Below are 19,452 nucleotides of genomic sequence, written 5' to 3' on the forward strand. Positions count from 1 at the left end.
AAAACAGGTATGGAAAAGAGGAGGTCAGAGAAAAAATAATTATGGAAAAAAAAATAATGATAAAAAAATAAAATTTCTTGAGCATAAAGACCTAATTGTTTGCAAGTAAAAGGAAAGGGAAAAAAAAATAAATAAAATAACATTAATATGTCACAAAACCAATGTGGCAAATTAATGCTAGTAATACATTGCAAGGTGCAATTCTGCTGCTTAAACACCAAAATAACTAACAATTAAAATAGAATGAAATCATAAAATGATATTTTTATGATTTCATTTTAGTCTAAATGTTAGAGTATATTGATACTTAAGCAGTACAAAATCAATCTTGCCATGTATATCCCTAACAATACACACATGTACACAATACAAATACACTGTAGACCCAATATAATGTGGATTAACTTATAATGCAGTTAAAGGTAAGACCCCAATTCCATAAGCCGTCCCCCCCACCTCTTTTTCATGTGTTTCAATTTTGATTCACAATTTTTTCCAGCACATTTACAGTGAACTGATTTTTTACAGGCCTCATGGAGCAATTAGCACAATTGCTATCTGTAAACACATCCTACAAATAAACTTTATAATACCACTTTTAATTTCTTTTGTTCTTTCAGTCATCTTAATGCTTCATTTGCCTTTGTATTAGGCAAATACAGCTCAGGTTGACGGCATGTGTGACTGATTCATAAACACTGTCAAATAATAATTCTCATTATTTTACTTTGTTTTATTTCCCTTTATTTTCCTTTGCTGAATCAACAGCTTTAGAAGGTAAGTTCAGTGATGAAAATAAACTCAAAGTTGTCCTGGAAAGATGACACAACTTTACAGCTTACTTCCTTTAATATAACTGTATAGATCCCATCCACCCCAGGTGCCTTTCTTGTGTTTATCTTCAACAATTTCTCCTCCACTTTACTCTCAATTATTACAAGATTCTCTAGCTTACTGCCAGAGTTGAATACACCTCTGGCATTCCGCTCGCTGAATAACTCCTCATGTGTGAATGTCGATGCAAAATATTCATTTAGTTTGTTAGCTACCTGAGCAGGATCACCAACAGTTGATACATCGATATCAAGTGGACCAATCTGATTCATTCCCTTCCTTCTAGAGTTTACATAAGTAAACAACTCTCTTTGCTGTTTTTCTTTGCATCCCTTGCTAAAGATTTCTCGTAATCTGCCTTCGCCTGCCTAACCTCCTTTGTAACTTGGTTACAGATCAACTTGTATCTATCATAGGCTTCTGTGTCACGTGTAATTTGTATGTATCCCATGCATTTTTCTGCTCTGCCATATGTCTCATTAGTTCATCTGACATCCATTTAGGCCCTAACCTTGAAAAATATTTCTTAGTTGGTATGTAAAGCCTAGTAGCTTCCAAGATAAGTTCTTTGAATGCTTCCCATTTTGAATTTGCTGTTGGTAAAATCATCATTTGGTTCCACTGTATAGAATTTAAATACTGTCTAAGTCCATTTTCGTCTTTACGAAAGCAATAACCCTTCCCTTTACCCCTAATGGTAGTTACCTCTTTGAGTAAATCCCACTTCAGCACAATGTGATCATTGCCACCTAGTGGTTCATTTATCTGCAGATTCTTAATGCATGAAGAATCACTACTGATAATCAAATCAAGAGTATTACTCCCTCTAGTTGTCTCCCAAACATGCTGATGTAGAAAACAATCATCCCATAAATAAGTCCACAAAAGCCTTGCTAGTGTGTGAGTGACCAACCCCCCAAATTCCAGTCAATATCTGGGAAATTAAAATCCCCCATTATAAGACTCTCTGATTTACTGGCCCACTCTATTTCCCTGTACAGTTTCTTATTATACTCATCAGAGTTATTAGGCCTATAGCACAATCCTACTCTCAATTTTGATCTCCCAATGCTTATGTCACACCAAACTGACTCGACACTGCACTGTCCAGCGATGTTGACTGGCTTCACTTCCTTGGATTTTATGTATTTCTTAACTAATAGCATAACTCCTCCTCCCTTCCTATCCTTTCTGTAGACATTGTACTCCCCAAATTCCAGTTCTGCATTCCTTATATCTGTGTGACACCACGTCTCTGAAATCCCCACAATATCTGCCTTTGATGTTTTGAGCAATACCTCAAATTCATCAAATTTATTTACTAAACTCCTAGCATTGGTGTACACGCAAGTATACATGCACCTGTTCTTTTTCTTAGCTACCCTAACACAACCCATGTGTTTACTTGTACTCCCAATGATTCCCAGCAGTCTCTGAAATATTCTGCATCTTATTTTCCAGGCTGCTGTTCATTCCAATAGAAGCAGTGCAAGAATCACTTTCACCTCTGCCAGTGGCTACTGTTAATCTATTAGTCCTTGTATCCCCCCAATCTATCAGTTTTCCGACCCACCTAACACTGCCTCGATAGCATCAGCAAACATTCTTGCACCCTTTCTATTTAAGTGTATCCCATCCCTGTAGAAGCAGTCTCTCCTGTTATCAAGTACACACCAGGCTGAAAAAAATTCTACCCCTTGAGCCTTGCACAATCTTTCCAGGGCCGAATTGATCGACAGGGCTCTCATCATATACTCCCTCCTATCGTGTCTGGGCAGAATTGCGGACACTTTCAAATTCAACCCTAATTCACGGCTTTTTTTCAACAGTGACCTGTACTTGTTAAGTAATTCCGCCGGTCTCCTACTCTTAATATCATTAGTGCCAACGTGTACAACTATATCACCTTTTGTGTCCTTAAAAGATGATATCTGCTCTACAACATCTTCAACCTTTGCCCCTGGCAGACATACCCTGGTCCTGTTCCACCTATCCTTTTTACAAAGCGTGTTCCCCATTTCCCTGACAATAGAGTCACCAACAAGTACTAGTTCCTTTGGGACCAGCGCATTCTGCCTTGGGGGCTGCCGCTGTGTTGCGTGATGACCAAGTGCAAGCTCTGGCATTGGTGTGGGCAGCTGAGAGTTTGATGGGACCCTCGCTTTTAATCCTTCGAGGGCATCCACCCTGTCCTTCAAGCTCTCATATAAGCCCATAACAACGCTGAGTTGTTGCCTGATTTCCTTACACTCCTTGCATCGCGCACACACAAAGACATCCCCCATGGCAGTATCATGTCCCGTACTCGACTGCTGCACAAACATCAAGCAAGTAGCGCATTTGCACATCTCCAGTCCAGTGTGATTCAGAGGGCAACTGCTCCCCTTAGTTCTTCCCTGAGCCACAGCACTTTATTAGGAACTGGTTACACAGTCTGGCAGCCACGAAATTTATCCCTCAATCCATACTGATAATGATTGTCTGGTCACTTAAGAATGCTTAAGTGACCAGATAAATGATGCAAATGCTCTAAGTCTCCAGGCCACGTCTTGTGACAGCAGTGATGAAGAGGAAGGTGGCATGCCACTTCCTCCACCCACTAAAATAAGAGGCTTTCCAGCCATGGAAACTGCACTTCAGTGGCTAGGATCAGAGAATGTGTATATAGAATTCATATCCTTCATTTGAAATTAATTATTGAAATTGCAAAAAAGAAGAAACAGCCAACAATGAAGCAGTTAACTGTAGATTCATTTATTAAAAAAACCAAATGTAATCAGGTACTATGTAGACTCCATCAAGTACTCATATAAGCATTCAACAGTTATTTCAATTTCAAAATGAGTGTCTTGTTATTTCCGATCTTAACTTTTAGGTGCTTATTGATGGTCGCTTTTTTTTTTTTAAATTGATAATGATAGAGTGAATGTATTTTTGAATTTTACATGTGTGGGCTCGGTTGTGTGAATTTTTGTTCTTAGTAATAAAATCACAAAACATTTGAGTGAAATCTTTATTTCTAGCAACCAAAAAAACGTATATGATTACTACAGATTTTTTAATCCATTTTTGCTGATTCATGTGTAACGATCATTATTTGTAGTTGTCATTTAAGTAGGTGATTTCTAACAGGCAAACACCAGTACATTTACATCCAAATATGTAGTAAATTCAATAAAACGTGGACTTTACCAGGTCCAAAATTTTGGACCCTGTTGCCCACGCTGCATTGGATCTACAGTGTACACCAAGTGACAACCCACCTAACACCAAGTAGGGCCATGGTTTGCAAGGATAACAGTCTATTTGCCTAGACTTCAATAGATGTGTGAAGATTTTCATAGAGATCTGCAGCCTTGCTGCTTGGAAGGTTTTCCACAATGTCAGAATAGATGACGGCTGTGTGTCCTTATGCCTTACTTCTTATTCCAAAACATCCCACAGGCATTCAGTTGGACTGGGGTCAGGTGAATTTGGAGGCCAATCAAGATAGGTGGTATCTTCACTGTGCGTTCCTCAAACCAATTGTTCATAGTGCAGATCTAATGACACAAAATCTTGGTAGATCCTTTCTGTCTGAAAAAAAAATGCAACATGGCAGGGTGCACACTGTCTCCTAAGAGCTGCTGGCAGACATCACCAGTAAAATGTTGGTCCATACACACCAGGGGTCCTACTTCTTGCCAGGAAAACATGCTCCATATTAAGCAACCACTGCCACTGGCCTGAATAGTGGATACCATGTACAACAGGTCCAGGGACTCGTTTTTCTTGCACCACACACGAAGGCCTCCACGTGTTGGCCTTCAATATCCCAAATGATCATTTGAGATATTGTTCTTACAGTTCCATATTATATTGCGATGTCAATTGTCACACAGTAACTTGCGTTGAGCCTGTACAAGATGCTGCACCCTTTGCGTACCACAAACATCACCTTGATTAATCTTTTACAGTCCTGTCGGCTGGAAGTGGTTTGATCCATTTGACACCATACTTTGTACACTTTAACTACAGTGGGCCATGAGCAACTGACAAGACATGCATTTTCTGATATGGACACACCCAACCTATGGGCTCCCACAATCATACCCTTTTGAATATCCATGATATCTTTACTATGTCCTATAACTGCTAATTTTTCATACTGACTTGCACAACCAGATGCAAATCTGGTTGTGCAAGTCGATATAAAAAGCTGAACAGGAAGCTGTTCAGCTTTTTATACTGTGAGCTATACAGCATAGTTCATTATGGATGGGATGATCATAATTCAGTGAACGTTGAGTATATGTGTGTGTGTGTGTGTGTGTGTGTGTGTGTGTGTGTGTGTGTGTGTGTGTGTGTGTGTGTGTATACACACACAACATTTAAAAGTGCTGCCATCCATAGTTCATTATATAATCTGGTTAAGATTACTTTTGTCAGTAGTGTGGCTTTGCACTGGAGTGCTCATATCTGTTCTATTTTTAATTTTCACTATATCAGGACCACCGCTGTTCAAATCCCTGCATTGGTGGTTCGATTTGGGGATCGGGTGGTGGACTGATCTTTTGATCGATTCTCCCTTGCGGCGATTTGTCTAGCGACGAAATGCAGCGATTCCCTGACCATTATTGGCCTTGTGGTCCATGTCGAGATGGGGGCGTAACGGTCAGTCTATTTTTGGTTTATTTTTGTTTTGTTTTATTGCAGTGGTTTACATCTCTGTTGGTGATATTTCACATAAATTTGGACCTGGTGCCCGTTAGAGGGGGCGCTGTTAAATTTCTATTTAATTGGTTTTCAAAGTTCAATGAATTATTATCCTTACCTTTAGATTTTCTAAATTATTTTAGAGTTTCTGCTGCGATATTTTTACTCTTGTTACTCCTCTCTTCCCTCCCTGTTTGGTTTGATTTAATTTAGGTTTAATTTTGACTATTTTTGCTCTTGTCTTGCCATACTGCTGGCATTATTTTAATTTTATTTTAACTCTCATTCTAATTTATTTGTATGGTTATATATATATATATAAATAAGGTAACAAATGGCATTTACATTTTAGTAAAACAAACATGGTAATTTTCAAAGCTTTATGAAAACAAGTCCAAAATACATCCAGGAAAAATGCAAATGTTAGTCAGAAGCACGAAAATCCACAGACAGATGGAACATGTTTGCAGGCAATGCTATACATCAGAGGTCACTAACTGGCAGACTCAATCCACATCTGGACTATCAACAAGTTTTCACAGATCATAAGTGATCTGAACTTAGGTGAACAATTTTCACATGTAATTGTTTGTTTTTGCATTTTGTAAGTTCCATTAATTTGACATGGGCCATTTAAAAGATCGATCTTATGCTATACTGAATGCAACTTCCTTTGCACTCTGTAATAAAAGGAAATAAAATCATAATATTTACTTTGCATTTTATTAATTTTATGCTGAAAAGGGACTTAGACTGCAAAGAAAGTTCATTGGTAACCATTCAAAGAATAGAATGTAAAGAAATCTGTTTCTTCTGCACTATACAGTAGAAGACAGATCTACCAAGGGTGCAGTTGCACAGTTAGTCCAGGAACCCTATGTGACTTTATTTTTAGGACTTCTAAAAATGTGTACCAGAGTTCATGATTATCTAAATCCAGCACTATCCTCCAGATCTGCCACTATGATATATAGGAGGCAGAAACAATAAAAGTGCAAAATTTTGCACAAATATATATACAAATATAAATCCCCATCTAAAATCTGCAGCTAGGAATGGACTCTTGTACAAAAAGCACATTTCAAGTGCTTATTCTCTTTCTTGTTTTACATAAAAAACATTAATAGAATAAGCAATCTGGTATTGATTATGTTAATAATTCTACTGCCCTAGAGAGTAGGTGCATGAGTAATTTTTGCCCTTTCAGTTTAGACATGACTCTTTTTTTTTTTTTTTTTTATTTAAAAGCAAGTGAGAACCCTGTATGCATGAACACTGAAACCTGTATATTCCAGCCTGTTTCTTGTTCTGGCTTGCTCCTAGAGAATAGCACTTCACATTTAGATTTTTGTTACCTTAAATAAGATTACCAAGAACTCCCTCTTTTAGAATCATCATTTGTTGTATGGGTTTAATGGCACAAAAATGAAAACAGCTATAAATGCAATTGACATATGGTTAGAGAAGAAGGGAAGTTTAAAATTGACTACCCAATGTCCTTTGTACAGCAATAATTAAGAAAGGGAAAGCACTAGGAAAAGAGATGACTGAAACAGAGGTGTTAATTAGATTCACAGAGAAGTGGCCGGCTCCTGGATCTATATACGTCATGTGTGCAAGAGAGTGTTTCCAGAAATATGGAAAGAGGCTCTAGTTAAAATAAAAAGTCCATATAAATATGCCACAGAACCTGGCTCATACAGATCCATGTCATTACTGCAAATTATTTGAGAGATTATTAGTTAAATATACTATGGATCAATACGAAGAAAGAGCTCTCTGTTCCACGAGACAATTTAGTTTCCAGAAGGGAAGGTTCTCTGAAAATGCAATAAAGGAAATGGTGAACAGTACAAAATACAGCTTAGAAAAATATATAATGGGAGTATTTCTGGATTTTAAAGAGGCATTTTCATAGGATCTGGTGTCACGACGAGACTCAAAATTATGAAATTATCAGGAAAATTATGCAAAGTTATGAGATGTTACCTAAGTAATGGAACAATAGTGGCGAGAACACGATGTGATAAGATAAGTATGCAGGAAGTAGTCGTCTCATGGCTCAGTTGTGGAACCATATTTATGGAACATAGAGATGGATGAATTTTAAGTCAAGATTGGGGCAATTCAGAATTAATGGCCTATGTGGATAACCTAGCTATTTTAATTAGAGGTAATGGGTAGAATCTGTCTATGATGGATAAAAATAAGTTAGAACTATCCATGGTCAAGTCGAATGGTGCTGCTGAAAGAGAAATTGAGTATAAATAGAGCCGCACTGGTTCAGACTCCTGCCAGATCCCTGAAATATGCCCAGATGGTGAAATATTTAGGAGTAATGGCTGATGAGAGACTGATCATTCTACCCCATGTTAAATAAAAGATCAACTTGTTATATAATTGTATTTTTTGTGCCGATTATTACATAAGCTGCCGGTGCCTGAGGGTACAGAGCAGCGCATAGTCTAATTTTAAAAAATAATAATAATACAGCGTATTAATAAGAGCTTGCCTCTCAGAACAGCTCAGAGGCAAGCTCTTCTGGCAGTGATCCGAGCCTGCCAGACTGTTTCCACAGTCATGGCAAGTATTCAATAAAAATTTCAACTACTCTACCTGAGTAAAATCTGGTATCATCAAATTGATGAAAGTAATGACTTAAAAGTCTGCTCACCTGACATCTCAATCAAAAACTACAAATAATTAGAGATAGTCTTACAAAACACCAATATCTAGAAGTTATTTTATCTATCTCACATTTTATCTTAGAACTAAATCAGTTTCTAAGATAAAATGTATTTAAATATCCTCCAAGGTAAGGTAGTATTTGGCAGTATAAGTATCCTCAGGCTGACACATTTACCTTTCCTTAAAGTTTAATATCAAGCAACAGGTTGTTGAAATTAAGCAAATGAAAAAAAAAAAAAAATAAATAATAAATACAAAAAATTTCTATTCAAATGATCACCCGAAGTGTTTTAGTATTGCTTCATTATCATTTCAACACAAATAATGATGCAATTAAATACCAATGCATAACTTTCTTTTCCATCCACAACTGACTTTATTAAAAAGGCTTTTTAATTAAAAATGTTAAAATAAGAAAGAACAGTCTCTTGTACTTAAAATTTTATTATTTTTTGCTTTATTCTAAAATAAAAAATAATAAAAAATTCTATTATTTGCTTTACTCTTTTTTTTTTTTTTTAAACCAAAATGATATATGATGTGCAAGCCAAAGTATCCAGACTGGCTGTCTGGAGTGCTAACCAACCATATGCAGTACAGCAGGGTGCCAACAAATACTGCTGAACTAATTCAAAGTATCACACCAATAGAACATTGTGCTTTTGGTGTTTATGTATGTTCCTGCTGAGTGTATCGTGCGATTTTCGTAACCAAGTAAGAGGGAAAATGTTAAGGAACAGCAAATTTGCATCAAATTTTGTCATAAATATACTCAGATCATACATCATCATTGGATGATTGAAAATGTTCAAAATATTCATCAAGTAATCTATGAGGACAGATGGCAGAACAAGTAATGATATTTGTGACATTCTAGGCCTATAGTACAGTTCATGTACTTTAACTGAAAATTTAAACATGAGGCAGAATGCTGCAAAATTTGTAGCTAGTTTGCTTGCTACAAATTTTGAACAGACACAGACCTAGCTTTCTGTGTGCAGGGACCTGCAAGTGGAGGCCATAAAGGACAAAAATTCTTTTCAAAGGTCCATAATAACAGATGTTAGCTGGGCTTATAGTTAACCCAAAAACAAAGTCATCTCAGTAGAAAATTCCATCATATCGTGTCCAAAAAAAGGCACAGCATATCATATCAAATGTAAAGATTGGTTGATTTGTTTCTGATTTTCTGGTACAAAAGCAACTGAGGCTATGCACCACAGACATACCAAAAAAAGAGATAAAAAGGATTTTTGGTAACCTTTCAAAAAAGATAACTGTGTCAAAATATATATAAAAATAGAAGTAACACCAATATAATCTGACTAAAAATATATGCACAAAATTATATATGTTTGTAAAAATTAATAATTTTTAGAAATTTTAAACCCTCTTAACACATGGTCATTGTCTGATAAAATCTGACAGTGTATAAGGCTCAGTCAGATGAGTAAAAGCGGTAAAACACAGGGCCATCCTGAAAATTTGCAGGGCCCTGTTTGTTATTTCCTTACCTCCAGAAGTTAATAACAATACAGATATTATTGGAAGTGAGTATAACATAAAAATTACATTTTTTAATAATGTCCTATGTTCAATATCAAATGAAACAGACAAAGACAATGTATCTTCTGCTGAACACAAGTTAGAAGTGTACGAGAATTGTGTCTCAAAGATAATAAAGCCTGTAATATACATAAAGAATCAGAATATCTTACAGACTTTTCGTATTGGTAAGTTCTCATGTGATCCGAGGCAAACTCTATAGAGTGCAGCTCTGCAGGGTGTGTATGCTGGATTCAGGAAGAATCTGCTGAGATATTAGCATTAGCTGAGGCATATAATGCAAGGAAGCAAGCAAGCATCAGCCAAAAAAAAAAAAAAAAAAAAAAAAAATCCCCTTCCCATTTCACCGATCTAGTCACTCACACAGCTATCAACTTCCAAACAACAACAGATGGAAGTCTGTTCCAGTAATCAACTACCCGCTGGCTAAAAGCAAACTAAAAGCAAACAAAAAGAATGCAGAATAGAATAGCACATCTATTCTATTCTGCATTCTTTTCTCAATTTGCATCTATGTCCCCTAAGATTCTTAATCTAAGCAAGCAGAAGTATCCCATCAGCATCGAGCCTGCTGAAACCATTCAAGGCCTTACACACTTCAGACCACCTGGCAGGTGCCTAGTCTCCAGATGCTGCAATCTGCAGAACTTAAGCCTCTCTTGGTAAGAGCACCCCTTTGTTCCACTCACCAATCTAGCTGTCCTTCTCTGCATTAATTGTAATAACTCTACATCCTTCCTAAAATGAGGCCTCCCGACCTGTACAGTACTCAAGGTGAGGCTTGACCATTTCCTTATACAGAGAGATAATCATCATCATGTCTCTGATGGCAAAATTCTTATATATTGTTAAAAAATTCCATGACCAGCTCTGGCAGCCCATTTGCACTGGTCAGAAAACTTCATATCTGACTGCACAATAACTGCCAGGTCTTTTTTATTCTCCACCTCCCTGAGTTAGTACGACAGAGTTGGTACGTTTCTCTTGGGTTACTGCTACCCATATGCAGTACTTTGTATTTGTCAATGTTAAACTTCAGTTGCCACTTCTCAACCCATCTGCATAACTTTCTAGATCCTGTTGCAGTAGCACACTATCTTTATTGTCATCAACAACCTTGCCAACCTTTGTATCATTTGCAAACTTGGACATTAAGCCTGATATAGCTTCATCGATATCAGTGATAAATACACAAAACGACAATGGGCCCAGCACTGAACCCTGGGGGACTCCACTGATAACATTAGTCCACGTAGAACAGTGTCCATTTATTACCACTCTCTGCCGTCTCCCACTGAACATTTCCTTTATCCACTGCATCAACTCAAAGCCATCCGGAGGGTGAGGCAAACGAGGCTCTTGCCTCAGGTTAAAAGCTGAAAGGGGTGCCAAAAGAAAGATTAAATAATTGCCAGCATTTTCGATTATTCCAAACTATTTATCATCTTGCTTAAGCAAGACAAAAATCTTTCTCGCGCCACTGTACAGATACCGAGCTTTGCACAACAGCGCTATCTGGGGTGCCACCATGGATGTCATTTTCATAACCTCAATTTTAATTTTTTATTAAAACGTGTACAAAAAATGTATTTTAAATAAATCATATTTTTTTAATTAATATTTTTTTAAAAAAACATTTTAGGAGAAGGCACAATTTTTCATTCTTGCCTCAGGTACTAAAATGGCTCGGCATGGCCATGCATCAACTTGCCCTTAATGCCACTCCGCTCCAATTTGTACAGTAGTATTCCATTTGCAACAGTATCAAAAACTTACTTGAAATCCAAGCATATGATATCAAAATTATTTTTTCCCTTCCAGTTCCTTTCTCACCACATCATAGTATCCAATCAAATGGTCAGACAAGACTTCCCCTTAACAAACCCATGCTGTGTCTGCACTATTACTGCAGTCTTGTCTAGGTGATCATGCATCACTTCTTTAAACAGTAACTCCATTATTTTTCCCGAAAGAGAAGTTAAACTAACAGATCTATAATTATTTGTGTCACCGTTTGAAACCCCTTTGTGAATTGGGGATAGATTTGCACATCTCCAGTCCATGGGTCCTCCTCTGAATCTAAGGATGCTTTCATAATTATGTCTAAGTAAGGGTTTGCTTACTTCCCTCACTGCCTCCTTCAATATAACTGGATAGATTCCATCTGCCCCAGGTGCCTTTTTTTATGTTTAACTTCAACAATTTTTCCTCCACTTTACTGTACATTATTAAAAAATTGTTTAGCACCCTGTTAGAGTTTAGTAAACTTCTGTCCTCCCCTTCCTTACAGAATTCCTCGTGTGAATGTAGATGCAAAATACTCATTCAGTTTGTCAGCTATCTGAGCAGGATCAACAGTAGAACCCCAAACATCAAGTGGACCAATCTGATCCATCCCCCTTTCTTTTAGCGTTTACATATGTAAAGAAGTCTTTGTTGTTTTTCTTTGCATCTTTTGCCAAGGATGTCTCGTAATCAGCTTTCGCTTGCTTAACTTCCTTTGTAACTTGATTATAGACCAGCTTATATCTGCCATAGGCTTCTGTGTTACTTGATAATTTAGATGCATCCCATGCATTTTTCTTCTCTGCCACAAGTCTCATTAGTTCATCTACCATTCATTTAGGCCTAAACCTTGAACAGTATTTCTTAGTTTAGACAAAAAAGCCTAGTAGCTTCCAAGATTACGCTTCCCATTTAGAATTTGCAGTTGGTAACATTATCAGCTGATGCCATTGTATAGAATTTAAAAACTGTCTGAGACCACTGTAGTCACTTTTACAAAAACAAAAACCCATCCCTTTACCCTTGAAGGTAGTTACATCTTTAAGTAAATCCCACATCAGTACATTGTGATCACTGTCACCTAGTGGTTCCTTTATGTGAAAATTCTTAATGCATGAATAATCACTGCGGATAATCAGATCAACAATATTACTCCGTCTGGTTGCCCCTCGAATATGTTGCTGTAAAAAACAATCATCCAATAAATCCACAAAAGCCTTGCTAGCATGCAAATGACCAACCCACAAGTTCCATTCAATATCTGGAAAGTTAAAATCCCCTATTACAAGACATTCTATTTTTTTTTCTACCCTTTCTATTTCTTTGTACAGTTGTTCATTATACTCATGAGAGTTATTAGTTCTATAATACACTCATACTCTCAATTTTGCTTTCCCAGTGCTTATGTCATACCAAACTGACTTGACACTGCACTGTCTACCCATGTCAACTGGCTGTTCTTCCTTAGATTGTATGTGTATTTTAACTAATAGCAAAACCCCTCCTCCCTTCCTATCCTTCCTGCACACATTGTACTCCCCAAATTCCAATTCTGCACTGCTTATATCTGTGTGACCCCATCCATGTCTCTGATATCACAACAATATCTGCCTTTGATGTCTTGATCAGCACTTCAAATTTATTGACTATACTTCTAGCATTGGTGTACATGCAAGTATACATGCATCTCTTCATACTCTTAGTTATCCTAAAACAGCCCATGTATTTACTTGTTCCATGATGACTCCCAGCAGCTCTTGAAATCCCCAGCAATGTGCTCTCTAGGCTGCTGCTCATTACAATAGAAGCAGTCCAAGAATAACTTTCGCCTCTGCCTGCGGCTACTGTTAATCTTTTAGTCTGTATATCCCCCGCAAGGTAGCAGTTTCCTGACCCACCTATCACTGCCTCGATATTATAAGCAAATAATAGAGTGGAAAGACAGAAGCATATCCTACACAAGATCCAGACAGAGCTGTCTGTTGTGTAAACTGGCAGGAAATCAGTGTTAAGCAGTTCTATTCAGCACTGTGTTCTGAATACAGCTGGGGGTAGACAGATGGAGTATCAGACTTTATCCAATTCCTAGAGGAAAAGTCATATGATGTCAAATATCAAGAGCATGCTGATTGTTTCCTTTAACAATGAAGGAATTGATCATCACAAATTCTTTCTGTCACACCAAACTGTAAATCACCAGTTCTACATCATGGTCCTAAGGTGTTTAAGGGAAGATGTCAGGTGAAAATGCCCAGACAAATGACACACTGAGGATTGGCTTCTGCATCATGAGTTGTAGAAAATTTTTAATGCATCCATCCACATGACATGGCTTTGTCAGTTGCAGTTTTTAACCAAGAACAAAATGGTGACAGTTCCACACCCTCCCTATTCTCGCAACCTTGCCTCCTGTTCCTCAAAGTAAAAGGGCAAAGATCCTAATTGAACGGCAGAAAGTGTTGGATGACATCATAAAATAGGAATTCCAGAGATTCTTCAAACAGTGGGATGTACTGGGATCAATGCATAAATTCTGGAGGAGAAAACTGCTTTGAGACTGCTCTGTTATGTGTTAGTGTTGTTCACTAACACATAACTAAAGTAAGTCTAAATTAATTTTACTGTCTCGATCTAGAAGCCTTTGGTTGGGAACTTAAATGGTGTATGATGCGCTTGCATAATACTTTTGATTCATGAAAGGAGTCTGTTAATCTTGAAGTAATCCTAGCTTTTTTTTTTTACTGAAATGAAGTGAATGGTAAACCTGCAGTGTGTAATGTAGCTGCCTGGCAGTTAAAAGTAATCAGAATCTTACACAAATTTTAAACTAGCTGAAAATAATCCACATACTGCTTACTAGAAACCAATTCAGTTTTATTTAAATGGGTGTTACCTCTGACAGGTAAATTAAATCTTATATTTAATAATACAATAATTTAATAAAGGGATTATAGAACTGAATATTTCACATAAATTTTGCATTTATATGAAAGAAACTCAGATCAACCAGGTTAACATTACAAATCACTTTTAGAAAACAGAAAATGCTGCAGCTTACCCCAGAGATCACCTGCATATATATGTGACATATCAAAATCTTTTAGCTCTCCATTTGGAGTTTCAATAACCAGTCTTTTGGAAAATGCTGATGTATCTCTTTTGAGGCGCAAACTAAAATGCCTGATAAATAAAAAAACAAAAATGGAAAGGGAAAAATGGGGAAACATGAATATTAACTAAGTATCTAAATGCTTAATTCATTCACATAAATATTCTATTGATATGAAAGAAAATCAGTTCAACTCTCTTAACATTAGAAATCACCTTTAGCACAGAAAATATCCCACGTAAAATAATTATACTGTCACTCAAAAAAATTCCATGGTTTACATGGAAAGCTGTAATAAAAGATTTGATGATGTACAATCAACCCCAAGCCAAAACACAATCACTTACAAAAGATGAAAACAAAGATCAGTTTAAACCAGTGGTCCCCAAACTACGGCCTGCGAGTCGGATCCAGCCCGAAGATATTTCAATTAGATCGTAAAAATTAATATTTATAGATCACAATAAAATTTATGAAAAACACATTTTACAGATTATTTCAACATTCTTCGGTTGATTAATAGTGTTGACACCTCTGTGTCGTCAGCTTAGTCTTGTTAGATATTAATTCTATTATTTTCACTCAAAGCTATTCTTTGAAAAATCGTTAAAATAATCTGTTAATCTTGACCCTGTCAAATACTTTAGAAAACTTAATACTTTAGAATTGTAATTGGCAAATTGTAATATTGGTAATTGCAATTGTAACTGTAATATCCTAAAATATTCAAATTTGTAGCCCTTTCTGTTCTTCCCACAGCATGGTCTGATGATGGTTATCAGTAAGATACCTGAAACGTCGCCTTATTACACTATATTATAATTAATAATATAGATTTATATTATAATATATAAACTATAAGTTTTATATTATAATAATGTAGTTTATTAAGCAAACAGCCTAATAAACTATATTATTAATTTCACATGATATAAGAGTGATATGAATATAATAATAACCTTTATGTTAAAATATTTCATAAAATTTTAAGACACGTCAGTGCTTACTTCAACATTCACGAGCATTTTTTTTATTTCAGTAACCCCATAAAAATCATGCCAAAGTTGATGTTGAAAAAAAGAAAAGTTGATGCTGAGTGTCAAGTTTTTAATGAGTGGTGGCCAATTATTATTTTTTTTTTTCACTGCTTAATGATACTTGCACATGTCTTATTTGCAATAAAGCCTTTTCAGCATTCAAGGAACTTAATGTGAAACGTCACTACACCACAAAACATGCCTCAAATTACAATAAATTTCAAGGAGCTTTGCAGCAGAAAAAATCCAAGAACTAACCTAAACTTCTCAAAGTCAACAACAGAAGATTAGAACTTTTACTCATCAAAATTTATCTGCAGTTAGAGCTAGTTTTCGAGCCTCCCAAATCATTGCTGAAGAAGGAAGGGCCTTTATGGATGGAGAATTTGTAAAACAAATTTGTTTGGAAATTGCAGGAGAAGCATGTCCTGAGAAAGTAAAGAATTTTGCATCTGTAAGTTTATCTTCATCAACTGTAATGAGAAGAATTGAAGATTTAGGTGCAGCTGTTCAAAATCAAGTTGTAGAAGAAGTTTGTGAATTCACGCATTTTTCAATAACAATTGATAAAGAGTGAAGATACAAGCCATTCACAGTTCAATTACTAATTTATATCTGAGGTGTAAATCAAAATTTTGCAGTAACTGAAGAGCCAGTTGCATTAAAAAACTTCAAAGATATATATTTTTGAGTGTGTTAGAAGCAATTGATGGCCTCAAATTGAATTGGGATTTGCTATCAGCGGTTACAACGGATGGTGCTAAAAATATGGTCGGTACAAAATTGGGTTCATGGGTCAGCTTCATAAATATCTTGAGAGTAAAAATATTAAAAAACCAATGCAATTTCATTGTATAATTCACCAGCAGTCATTTTGAGAAAACTTTTTGGGCGTAGATTCAGTCATGTCAACTGTAATATCAACAGTAAATTTTATTCGCAAGACTGGTCTGAATCATCGGCAATTCAAAAATTTTCTTGAAACCATTGAGGCTGAATACAGTGAGATGTACCACACTGAAGTATGATGGTTGAGTCACAGTAATGTGTTGAAGCGATTTTTTGAACTTAGGATCGAAATAGATCTATTTATGAATGAAAAATTGAAACCTGTTCCGGAATTGTCAGATCTCAAATGATTGTGGAACTTTGCCTTTTTAACAGATATATGTGAATAAATGAATTTTCTTAATATGAAATGACAAGAACGAGACAAACTTGTCAATGAGTTGTATTATAATGTCAAAGCATTTGAAACAAAACTGGAGTTATTTAAAAGTCAGCTACTTCGGAATAATTTTTCACATTTTTCATGTTGCAATAATTTATCTAAAAGTATGCCTAGTTGTAATTTTTCCATTGAAAATTTTGTTCAAAACATTGGTTTGTTGCAGGAAAATTTTGCAGCTAGATTTTCTGATTTTAAAAATAATTCAAAGGTGTTTGAACCTTTTCAAAATCTGTTTGACATACCAGCCAATGATGTTGATGTAAATTTACAATTAGAGTTGGTAGATCTTCAACATAATGATGCACTGAAGACAATTGTTAGAACAATTTTTGAAAGTACATATATATGTGAACAGACCTTTTCAAAAATGAAATATGTAAAATCAAAAATATGATCATGTCTAACTGACCTGCATTTACATGACTTTTTAAGAACTGAAATGAGTACTTTAAAACCCGATATAACGAAACTTAGTCGCACTCTACAACCACATTCATCGCATTAATTAAAATTTTGTTGTATTACTAACTGTATTTTTGTGATTAGTACAATAAATAAGTAAAAATTAATTTTGTTGTATTACTGACTGTATTTTTGTGATTAGTACAATAAATAAGTAATAATTAAAATTTGATTTAAACAAACTTATATATTTTATATTACATATCCATCAATTTATTTTTGAATCTATAGATACAGGTAGGTATAGAATTAGTTTCTCTGCATAACTTTGATGTTATGCAGAGGATGTAGTTTTCAGTAATTAACAATTTTCACCGGCCCGCCAAATATTCCAAAAATTCATATATGGCTCGCTTCTCTAAAAGTTTGGGGATCCCTGGTCTAAACATTAGGTAGCATGTTGCAACAAAACTGTATTCAGACCACAAGCTTCATAATTCTAAATAAGGCTTAAGCTTAAATTATTTATGGGGGGGGGGTAACCTTCATTTTAGCTAAGCAGTACAAGAGCAACAGCTTATATATGCCTTTATCTATTACATCTTGCACTATTAAGATCACTTACCCTCCCGCCTAAACCTCAGACAATAGCAACATAGAAGATGTGCATGTGAAGAATACGAGGACACAATTTACAATCTCCTTCTACTGCAGTTACAAATTGTGAGAAAGCCATATACTTAAATTTCTGATCCATAAGCTTATGCAACTCCACACCAAAACCTACTTTATTATAAATAAAATTCATGCATTTCAACATAGGAAGGACAATTCCTTGTTATGTGCTCAAGATCATATTTTCCACATGCACATCTTCCATCCTGAATAACTCCTAACTGACTCAATCTCAATTTCATCTGTGGCCAGTGGCTATCATAGTACTAAACATGACCAGTGTTGACCATCCTCTCAAACTGAGATCATTATCATTTTAGGCAGAAAGACAAATAACCATCTATCATGCTGGAACTGTCCCAACTGCCTTGCCACAATCTTTCAGCTTCATTTTGAAACCTCTTTGATTCAATTTTAAAGTCCCCCACTATATGCCTTTTTCACTTCTAGACATGCTCTTTGAGTAAATTTCCTACAGTACATTATTTATTGTGGAAAATTCCAATGTCTTCTCATAGCTTCCAAATCAATTGGCTCATAGTTAGGCAGAAATGATACATTACAACATTTGAGGGGGTGCTGTGTAGATGTAAGACATCTGATCACCGTATTCTTAATCCCAAACACAACATCCAAATAACACTATAAGAAAGACATTTATAATGCATATCAAGGGACTTACTCGAATTATCCTTCTTAACTTTGTATGCAACTCTAAACTAACTATCTCTCTCTCTCAAAAACTATGAATGGGGTAAAAAGGTCAACTTTTCGTCAACCTGAACTTCCAGGTATCTGGCAACAGAGGCACATCCAGAAGAACCATGGAAAAGGTCTACAGTGGAATGCTGACCTGTACATTCAACACCATTTTGGTCTTTTGATGGGGAATCTCCATCTTATGAACAGCTGGCCAGCTTTCGATTGTATCCATACCTTTCTACTCCAATTGTAATTGTGAGTTGCTGTACACCACTATCAGCAAATCATCTGCATATGTAATGGAGCTACTTCCTTTGCAATTCTCCTGCAGCATTTCATTCATCAAGTATGACCATGCAAAGGGTCCGATTATGGAACTCTATGGTGCTTCCCTAGTAATTTTCTTCTTAATTTCAGCATATTTAGTCATTAATATTACTTCTCTCTCTCTCTCTCTCTCTCTCTCTCTCTCTCTCTCTCTCTCTCTCTCTCTCTCTCTCTCTCTCTCTCTCTCTCTCTCTCTCTCTCTCTCTCTCTCTCTCTCTCTCTCTCTCTCTCTCTCTCTCTCTCTCTCTCTCTCTCTCTCTCTCTCTCTCTCTGATGTAGCTCCTCATAATGCTATACAAATTATCTGGGCAGGTAACATTCACAATCTTTTCAAGATGCTTTCCAACCATAGCCTGTGAAAAGTTCAACTGAAGTCCATAAAGATCACAAAGACATATGTC

General features: G+C 36.1%; 1 protein-coding gene across 2 annotated transcripts in view; it reads right to left on the reverse strand.

Annotated features, from left to right (window-relative positions):
• kuz (zinc-dependent metalloprotease kuz) overlaps positions 1-19,452 on the reverse strand; it is a 265,140-nt gene that overhangs the window by 203,446 nt on the left and 42,242 nt on the right. For both annotated transcript variants that reach the window (XM_090389623.1, XM_090389622.1), the window contains exon 3: positions 14,627-14,748. In XM_090389623.1, the coding sequence (XP_090245749.1) occupies positions 14,627-14,748 (122 nt within the window). The remainder of the gene's footprint in view (positions 1-14,626; positions 14,749-19,452) is intronic.

This window comes from Mastigoproctus giganteus, chromosome 2 (genome assembly GCF_048544385.1).
Source record: "Mastigoproctus giganteus isolate SK-2022 chromosome 2, ASM4854438v1, whole genome shotgun sequence".
NCBI classification, from domain to species: Eukaryota; Metazoa; Arthropoda; class Arachnida; order Uropygi; family Thelyphonidae; genus Mastigoproctus; species Mastigoproctus giganteus.